Source organism: Berghia stephanieae, unplaced genomic scaffold (genome assembly GCF_034508935.2).
Source record: "Berghia stephanieae isolate SIO BIC M18660-M18661 unplaced genomic scaffold, UCSD_Bste_1.3 scaffold1318, whole genome shotgun sequence".
NCBI classification, from domain to species: domain Eukaryota; kingdom Metazoa; phylum Mollusca; class Gastropoda; order Nudibranchia; family Aeolidiidae; genus Berghia; species Berghia stephanieae.
In genome coordinates, this window is record NW_027622311.1 from 2,981 (window position 1) to 13,321 (window position 10,341).

The 10,341-nt window shown below is 39.6% G+C and overlaps 2 protein-coding genes and 1 long non-coding RNA gene across 3 annotated transcripts; all 3 read right to left on the minus strand.

Annotated features, from left to right (window-relative positions):
• Positions 1 to 5,054: 5,054 nt before the first annotated feature.
• Positions 5,055 to 6,034, minus strand: LOC144961067 (uncharacterized). Its single transcript, XM_078894391.1, has 3 exons — positions 6,018 to 6,034; positions 5,767 to 5,860; positions 5,055 to 5,477 (listed from the first exon to the last, which is right to left on the minus strand). The coding sequence occupies exons 1-3, from the start codon at positions 6,032 to 6,034 to the stop codon at positions 5,259 to 5,261; spliced, it is 330 nt and encodes a 109-aa protein (XP_078750517.1). The 3' UTR covers positions 5,055 to 5,258.
• An 89-nt stretch (positions 6,035 to 6,123) lies between these two features.
• LOC144961066 (uncharacterized) lies at positions 6,124 to 7,844 on the minus strand. The gene is made up of 3 exons (XR_013643045.1): positions 7,784 to 7,844; positions 7,018 to 7,112; positions 6,124 to 6,711 (listed from the first exon to the last, which is right to left on the minus strand). It is a non-coding gene; the product is annotated as an uncharacterized LOC144961066 (long non-coding RNA).
• Positions 7,845 to 8,131: 287 nt separating this feature from the next.
• Positions 8,132 to 10,206, minus strand: LOC144961068 (uncharacterized; the record flags this gene model as incomplete). Its single annotated transcript, XM_078894392.1, has 3 exons — positions 8,132 to 9,076; positions 9,357 to 9,424; positions 10,072 to 10,206. Coding segments are annotated over 3 exons (425 nt in total), but the record flags the coding sequence as incomplete, so codon positions are not given.
• Between the last annotated feature and the right edge of the window lie 135 nt (positions 10,207 to 10,341).

Below are 10,341 nucleotides of genomic sequence, written 5' to 3' on the forward strand. Positions count from 1 at the left end.
TCTTCCTATTACTCTTCTTCTTTTTATTATTATAAAAATATAACAAAATAATGAGCACCGACGGAACGGCTCTGGCGACTCTTGTCCGAGCTCTTATATTTAAAATTATTACTCTCCATAGCGGAAATGCGTCCTACAAATAGATACCGCTATCCCTCTACGACACTGCCACCATTGGAACCGATAAAGCCACGTTTAAGAACTATACTGCCGAAAATCAATACGCCATGCCACGAGTAAAAAAAACTGTTTTGCACTAAAGTGTCCGAGCCCTGTCCGAAGAGGTTCGCTTTTTGAAACAATTCCTTCTTTACGAAGCTGAAATCGCACGACCCAATGACGTTAAAGACGTTGACAACCCCCCCCCCCCCCCCCCCCCCCCCTTCCTTCATTTGGCGCCCTCAACGATATCACCCTACGACACTGCCACCAGAAAGAAGGACACCATCTTCCTATTCCTCCTCTTCTTATTATTATTATTATAATAAATATAACAAAATGAATGAGCACCGACGAACGGCTCTGGCGACTCTTGTCCGAGCTCATTATATTTAAAATTATTACTCTCCATAGCGGAAATGCGTCCTAAAAATAGATACCGCTATCCGTCTACGACACTGCCACCATTGGAACGGAAAAAACGGCGTTCCAGAACTATACTGCCGGAAATCAAATCCGTCATGCCATCCTTCTCTACGAAGCGGAAATACGCAACGAACCAAATGACTCAAGTCGGGCCATCCCCCCAACCCCCTTCCTTCATTTGGCGCCCTCAACGATATCACCCATACGACACTGCCACCAGAAAGAAATACACCATCTTCCTATTTACTCTTCTTATTTTTTATTATTAAATAAATATAACAAAATAAATGAGCACCGACGGAACGGCTCTGGCGACTCTTGTCCGAGCTCATTTATTTTAAAATTATTACTCTCCATAGCGGAAATGCGTCCTACAAATAGATACCGCTATCCCTCTACGACACTGCCACCATTGGAACCGATAAAGCCACGTTTAAGAACTAATACTGCCGAAAATCAATACGCCATGCCACGAGTAAAAAAACTGTTTTGCACTAAAGTGTCCGAGCCCTGTCCGAAGAGGTTCGCTTTTTGAAACAATTCCTTCTTTACGTAGCGGAAATACGCACGACCAATAACGTTAAAGTCGTGGACATCCCCCCACCCCCCTTCCTTCATTTGGCGCCCTCAACGATATCACCCTACGACACTGCCACCAGAAAGAAAGACACCATCTTCCTATTCCTCTTCTTCTTATTAGTATTATAATAAATATAACAAATTGAATGAGCACCGACGGAACGGCTCTGGAGACTCTTGTCCGAGCTCTTTACTTTTAAAATTATTACTCTCCATAGCGGAAATGCGTCCTAAAATAGATACCGCTATCCCTCTACGACACTGCCACCATTGGAATGGACAATGCCAGGTTCCAGAACTATACTGCCGGAAATCAAATCCGGCATGCCATCCTGCTTTACGAAGCTGAAATGCGCACGACTAATGACGTTAAAGACGTTGACACCCACCCCCCCCCCCCCTCCCCCCCCCCCTTCCTTCATTTGGCGCCCTCAACGATATCACCCTACGACACTGCCACCAGAAAGAAGGACACCATCTTCCTATTCCTCCTCTTCTTATTATTATTATTATAATAAATATAACAAAATGAATGAGCACCGACGAAACGGCTCTGGCGACTCTTGTCCGAGCTCATTATATTTAAAATTATTACTCTCCATAGCGGAAATGCGTCCTACAAATAGATACCGCTATCCGTCTACGACACTGCCACCATTGGAACGGAAAAAAACCGCGTTCCAGAACTATACTGCCGGAAATCAAATCCGTCATGCCATCCTTCTTACGAAGCGGAAATACGCACGACCAATAACGTTCAAGTCGTGGACACTCCCCCCCCCCCCCCTTCCTTCATTTGGCGCCCTCAACGATATCACCCTACGACACTGCCACCAGAAAGAAATACACCATCTTCCTATTTCTCTTCTTTGTTGTTAATTATTATAAAATATAACAAAATGAATGAGCACCGACGGAACGGCTCTGGCGACTTTGTCCGAGCTCATTATATTTAAAATTATTACTCTCCATAGCGGAAATGCGTCCTACAAATAGATACCGCTATCCCTCTACGACACTGCCACCATTGGAACCGATAAAGCCACGTTTAAGAACTATACTGCCGAAAATCAAATACGCCATGCCACGAGTAAAAAAACTGTTTTGCACTAAAGTGTCCGAGCCCTGTCCGAAGAGGTTCGCTTTTTGAAACAATTCCTTCTTTACGTGGCGGAAATACGCACGACCAATAACGTTAAAGTCGTGGACATCCCCCTACTCCCCTTCCTTCATTTGGCGCCCTCAACGATATCACCCTACGACACTGCCACCAGAAAGAAAGAAACCATCTTCCTATTCCTCTTCTTCTTATTAGTATTATAATAAATATAACAAATTGAATGAGCACCGACGGAACGGCTCTGGAGACTCTTGTCCGAGCTCTTTACTTTTAAAATTATTACTCTCCATAGCGGAAATGCGTCCTACAAATAGATACCGCTATCCCTCTACGACACTGCCACCATTGGAACGGACAATGCCAGGTTCCAGAACTATACTGCCGGAAATCAAATCCGGCATGCCATCCTGCTTTACGAAGCTGAAATGCGCACGACTAATGACGTTAAAGACGTTGACACCCCACCCCCCACCCCCCCCCTCCCCCCCTTCCTTCATTTGGCGCCCTCAACGATATCACCCTACGACACTGCCACCAGAAAGAAGGACACCATCTTCCTATTCCTCTTCTTCTTCTTATTATTATTATAATAAATATATCAAAATGAATGAGCACCGACGAAACGGCTCTGGCGACTCTTGTCCGAGCTCATTATATTTAAAATTATTACTCTCCATAGCGGAAATGCGTCCTACAAATAGATACCGCTATCCGTCTACGACACTGCCACCATTGGAACGGAAAAAATCGCGTTCCAGAACTATACTGCCGGAAATCAAATCCGGCATGCCATCCTTCTTTACGAAGCGGAAATGCGCACGACCAATGACGTTAAAGACGCTGACACCCCCCCCCCCCAAACCCCTTCCTTCATTTGGCGCCCTCAACGATATCACCATACGACACTGCCACCAGAAAGAAGGACACCATCTTTCTATTACTCTTATTATTTTAATTTTAAAATATAACAAAATAAATGAGCACCGACGGAACGGCTCTGGCGACTTTGTCCGAGCTCTTTATTTTCAAAATTATTACTCTCCATAGCGGAAATGCGTCCTACAAATAGATACCGCTATCCCTCTACGACACTGCCACCATTGGAACCGATAAAGCCACGTTTAAGAACTATACTGCCGAAAATCAAATACGCCATGCCACGAGTAAAAAAACTGTTTTGCACTAAAGTGTCCGAGCCCTGTCCGAAGAGGTTCGCTTTTTGAAACAATTCCTTCTTTACGTAGCGGAAATACGCACGACCAATAACGTTAAAGTCGTGGACATCCCCCCACCCCCCTTCCTTCATTTGGCGCCCTCAACGATATCACCCTACGACACTGCCACCAGAAAGAAAGACACCATCTTCCTATTCCTCTTCTTCTTATTAGTATTATAATAAATATAACAAATTGAATGAGCACCGACGGAACGGCTCTGGAGACTCTTGTCCGAGCTCTTTACTTTTAAAATTATTACTCTCCATAGCGGAAATGCGTCCTACAAATAGATACCGCTATCCCTCTACGACACTGCCACCATTGGAACGGACAATGCCAGGTTCCAGAACTATAGTGCCGGAAATCAAATCCGGCATGCCATCCTGCTTTACGAAGCTGAAATGCGCACGACTAATGACGTTAAAGACGTTGACACCCCCCCCCCCCCCGCTCCCCCCCTTCCTTCATTTGGCGCCCTCAACGATATCACCCTACGACACTGCCACCAGAAAGAAGGACACCATCTTCCTATTCCTCTTCTTCTTCTTATTATTATTATAATAAATATAACAAAATGAATGAGCACCGACGAAACGGCTCTGGCGACTCTTGTCCGAGCTCATTATATTTAAAATTATTACTCTCCATAGCGAAAATGCGTCCTACAAATAGATACCACAATCCCTCTACGGCACTGCCACCATTGGAACGGACAAAGCCATGTTCAAGAACTATACTGCCGAAAATCAAATCCGCCATGCCACGAGTAAAAAAAACTGTTTTGCACTAAAGTGTCCGAGCCCTGTCCGATGGTGGTCGCTTTTTGAAATAATTCCTTCTTTACGTAGCGGAAATGCGCACGACCAATGACGTTAAAGACGTGGACATTCCCCCACCTCCCTTCCTTTATATGGCGCCCCCTACGACTCTGTCACCAGAAAGAAAGACACCATCTTTCTATTCTTCTTAGTTTAATAAACATAATAAAATAAATGAGCTTTCATACAGCGCAATATCCACTAAACGTGCTCAAAACGCTTTACAAGGGGTTCCTGTCCAACAACAATACTTAGCACGTAGGACGAGACATGACGCCTGTTAGGCGATATTACAATTTTTCGGACAGGGACAACGTTGTTAACTGTCAGGCATCCATTTTACACCTGAGTACGGTGAGATAATGTGAGTAAACAGTCTATTCCAAGGACACAATTATGCGCCGAGCCAGGCTCGAACCCAGGAAAGCGAGTGTCATACCACTAGACCACATAGCCTTCTTCTTTTTCTTCTCCTTCTTCTTCTTCTTCTTCTTCTTCTTCTTCTTCTTCTTCTTCTTCTTCTTCTTCTTCTTCTTCTTCTTCTTCTTCTTCTTCTTCTTCTTCTTCTTCTTCTTCTGCTACATCTTCATCGTCTTCTTCTTCTTCTTCTTCTTCTTCTTCTTCTTCTCTTCTTCTTCTTCTTCTTCTTCTTCTTCTTCTTCTCTTCTTCTTCTTCTTCTTCTTCTTCTTCTCTTCTTCTTCTTCTTTTTCTCCATCTGTGAAAACGAGACAGAATTTACAATAAAATTCAAAGTTTATTATTAAAACAATTACAAATAGTATACCATTTTTTTTGGAATTTCAGGCAATATATAAATATATATGAGCTGTTTCACGAAACTTTCTTCCACGGCCGACTATATGTTCCCAGGGAGTGAGATGCAGTTCAACGTTGGTTTGTTGTCATAATAAAAGAAAAGAAATGGACTGTGGAGGCTTTTAGAAAATAAGGTCTTTGTCCTCTGGCCATGCTCGCATTTTATCTGTTAAAGTTTTATCTTTAATCTTGGCAAAGGTTCTGTGAAACTCTGGGAAGGCTGTCCTGAGTGATCTTATTAGACATGGATCCACCGTCGTCTTCCTTCTATAGGCTCCTAAATAATGGAAGGCCATCTGAAGTTCGTCCTTAGTAAATTTATTCCTGGCCGTCACATATATCTGGGGAAAATAAGAAAGAAAAGAAAAAGAAAATGTATTTGTAATAGAAGAGAATTAATCTACATGAGTGGGGAGTGGGAGGGGAGGTATTTTGTTACTCCGACGTAACTTAAGAATTAGATAAATCTCTTTACATCTCCTTAGAGAGCCCCCCCCCCCCAAAAAACCACCACCCCCCCCCCCCACCCCGAACTTTCTAAATTATCTCCCAGTAGAAGCCGATCCTTTACTCGGTAATTTTTGTATTACGTAGACAAAGGAAACAAAGCCAAACTCATAATTTACTTACGCCTTTTAAGACCTTGTCTTCTCTGATGCAATTATTGGGGCACGTCTCCGGTTTATTGCAGACAAAGTCTTTGTGAAATATAGCACACTTGTATCTGTTTAATTTAAAAGAATAAACAAAGATATTTGAATCATCTAAAGCCGTGTGATTATTAGTTTTTATTAAAGAAATGTTTAATCCTTTACGGCCAAAAACCTCACACTATGACATTATTTTTTCCGAGAAAAGACCAGAAAAAATGTAAGAAAGACAGGTGCACCATGTTCATAATTAGTATTGCATACATACCGGAACTACAGGTGACGACGTTGAGGACTCTACTGAAGGCAAAGACTGGACGTCGGTAACGATGGTGGCTCAAAATATACTCTTGACGTGCTGGGCTCGTCCAATCTTAACTCTTCACTTTGCAAGCATTGTACTGGAATAAAAAAATATAGATGAACTGAACATTTCATATGAACCTTTTTTTTTTAGACAGCCTTTATAAAGCGTTTACCACCCCGCCAATTTACAAAGAATTACAATTAGTATACCATTTGTTTGGAATTTCAACAAAATAAATGAACTTAACTTCAATTTAAATTTTCCAGCAACATATAAATATATATGAACTGTTTGACGAAACTTTCTTCCACGGCCGACAATATGTTCCCAGGGAGTGAGATCCAGTTCAACGTTGGTTTGTTGTCATAATAAAAGAAAAGAAATGGACTGTATAGGCTTTTAGAAAATAAGGTCTTTGTCCTCAGGCCATGCTCGCATTTTATCTGTTAAAGTTTTATCTTTAATCTTGGCAAAGGTTCTGTGAAACTCTGGGAAGGCTGTCCTGAGTGATCTTATTAGACATGGATCCACCGTCGTCTTCCTTCTATAGGCTCCTAAATAATGGAAGGCCATCTGAAGTTCGTCCTTAGTAAATTTATTCCTGGCCGTCACATATATCTGGGGGAAAATAAGAAAGAAAAGAAAAAGAAAATGTATTTGTACCAGCCGAGAATTAATCTACATGAGTGGGAGTGGGAGGGGAGGTATTTTGTTACTCCGAAGTAACTTAAGAATTAGATAAATCTCTTTATATCTCCTTAGAGAGACCCACCCCCCCCCCCCACCCAAACAACCACCACACCCACCCCCCCCCCCCCCACCCCGAACTTTCCAAATTATCTCCCAGTAGAAGCCGATCCTTTACTCGGTAATTTTTGTATTACGTAGACAAAGGAAACAAAGCCAAACTCATAATTTACTTACGCCTTTTAAGACCTTGTCTTCTCTGATGCAATTATTGGGGCACGTCTCCGGGTTTATTACAGACAAAGTCTTTGTGAAATATAGCACACTTGTATCTGTTTAATTTAAAAGAATAAACATAGATATTTGAATCATCTAAAGCCGTTTGATTATTAGTTTTTATTAAAGAAATGTTTAATCCTTTACCGCCAAAAACCTCACACTATGACATTATTTTTTCCGAGAAAAGACCAGAAAAATGTAAGAAAGACAGATGCATAGCCTTTTTTCTAAGACACAACTGTAGTAGTCAAAGTGTTGATAAAAACATGTAAAGGGAATTAATCCTTGGTATTTGTACACCCTATGTTATATTCTTGAGTTGCATCCCTTGAACAACACAATGGTTACCGTTGGTTTGTCAGTTCATTACATCAACTATGCGCCGAGCGAGAATCGTACCCAGGACCTTATTATTATTATTATTATAATTATTATTATTATTATTATTATTATTATTATTATTATTATTATTATTATTATTATTATTATATAGTATTATGATCATTATCATTATCATTATAATAATAATAATAATAATAATAATAATAATAATAATAATAATAATAATAATAATAATAATAATAATAATAATAATAATAATAATAATAATAATAATAATAATAATAATAATAATAATAATAATAATAATAATAATAATAATAATAATAATAATAATAATAATAATAATAATAATAATAATAATACAATAGTATCACACTGTTACCTTTCAATGTGGGCTTTTAAGGTAGGTGTGAAATAGATGCCCGCTGGACCATATGTCTTCATGTTTTGTGCTGGTTTACTTCTGCTCGATACAGATCATTATTTTGGTCAGTCTCGCGAGCCGCCTGAAACTCATCAACAGACAAGTTTCGCAAGGCTCCAAGACGGACATGCTGCCTATAGCGAGAACAGTCATTAATGTGTCTCGAACTCTGGAGGTATCAGCCCATGTGGAATCGTCCGTCAGGCTTTTCAACAAGTCTTTTGTTGGGAGGTCTGTGCTGAGGTCTTTGTCCTCAGGCCATGCTCGCATTTTATCTGTTAAAGTTTTATCTTCAATCTTGCAAAAGTTCTTTGAAACTCTAGGAAGGCTGTGCTGAGTGATCTTATAAGACTTGGATCCACCGTCGTCTTCCTTCTACAGGCTCCTAAATAATGGAAGGCCATCTGAGGTTCGTCTATAGTAAACTTATTCCTGGCCGTCACATATATCTGGGGGGGAAAATAAGAAAGAAAAGAAAAAGAATATGTATTTGCACTAGAAGAGAATTAATCTACATGAGTGGGGAATGGGAGGGAGGTATTTTGTTACTGTGAAGTAACTTAAGAATTAGATAAATCTCATTTCTTTATAGAGACACCCCCCCCCCCCCCGAACTTTCCAAATTATCTCCCAGTAGAAGCCGATTCTTTACTCCGTAATTTTTGTGTTATCTAGACTAAGGAAACAAAACCAAACTCATAAATTACTTACGCCTTTTAAGACCTTGTCTTCTCTGATGTAATTATTGATGAACTGAACATTTCATATGAACCATTTTTTTAGACAGCCTTTATAAAGCCTTTACCACCCCGCCAATTTACAGAGAATTACAATTAGTATACCATCTGTTTGGAATTTCAGCAAAATAAATGAACTTAACTTCAATTTAAATTTTCCAGCAATATATAAATATATATGAGCTGTTTGACGAAACTTTCTTCCACGGCCGACTATATGTTCCCAGGGAGTGAGATGCAGTTCAACGTTGGTTTGTTGTCATAATAAAAGAAAAGAAATGGACTGTATAGGCTATTCGAAAATAAGGTCTTTGTCCTCAGGCCATGCTCGCATTTTATCTGATAAAGTTTTATCTTTAATCCTGGCAAAAGTTCTTTGAAACTCTGGGAAGGCTGTCCTGAGTGATCTTATTAGACATGGATCCACCGTCGTCTTCCTTCTATAGGCTCCTAAATAATGGAAGGCCATCTGAAGTTCGTCTATAGTAAATTTATTCCTGGCCGTCACATATATCTGGGGAAAATAAGAAAGAAAAGAAAAAGAAAATGTATTTTACCAGACGAGAATTAATCTACATGAGTGGGGAGTGGGAGGGGAGGTATTTTTTTTACTCTGATGTAACTTAACAATTAGATAAATCTCTTTACATTTTTTTACTGAGACAACCCCCCCCCCCCCCCCCCCCCCCCCCCCGAACTTTCCAAATTATCTCCCAGTAGAAGCCGATCCTTTACTCCGTAATTTTTGTATTATGTAGACTAAGGAAACAAAACCAAACTCATAAATTACTTACGCCTTTTAAGACCTTGTCTTCTCTGATGTAATTATTGGGGCACTTCTCCGGTTTATTGCAGACAAAGTCTTTGTGAAATATAGCACACTTTTATCTGTTTAATTAAAAAGAATAAACATAGATATTTGAATAATATAAAGCCGTGTGATTATTAGTTTTTTTTTTTAAAGAAATGTTTACTCCTTTACCGTCACACAGCTCACACTATGACATTATTTTTTCCGAGAAATGACCAGAAAAATGTAAGAAAGACAGGTGCATAGCCTTTTTTCTAAGACACAACTGTAGTAGTCGATGTGTTGATATAAACTTATAAAGGGAATTAATCCTTGGTATGTGTACACCCTATGTTATATTCTCGAGTTGCATCCCTTGAACAATACAATGGTTACCGGTTGGTTTGTCAGTTCATTACATCAACTATGCGCCGAGCGAGAATCGTACCCAGGACCTTATATATTAATTATTATTATTATTATTATTATTATTATTATTATTATTATTATTATTATTATTATTATTATTATTACTATTATTATTATTATTATTATTATTATTATTATTATTATTATTATTATTATTATTATTATTATTATTATTATTATTATTATTGTTATTATTATTATAGCCAAAATATCCAGTAAACCTGCTCAAAGACCAGAAAAATGTCAGAAAGACAGGTGCACCATGTTCATAATTAGTATTGCATACATACCGGGAACTACAGGTGACGACTGTGAGGACTCTACAGAAGGCGAAGCCTGGACGTCGGTCACGATGGGTGGCTCAAAATATGCTCTTGACGTGCTGGGCTCGTCCAATCTTAACTCTTCACTTTGCAAGCATTGTACTGGAATAAAAAGATATAGATGAACTGAACATTTCATATGAAACATTTTTTAGACAGCCTTTATAAAGCGTTTACCACCCCCCCCCCCCCCCCTACTCCCCCCCCCCACCCCCTCTCCTCCTCTTCCTCACCCTC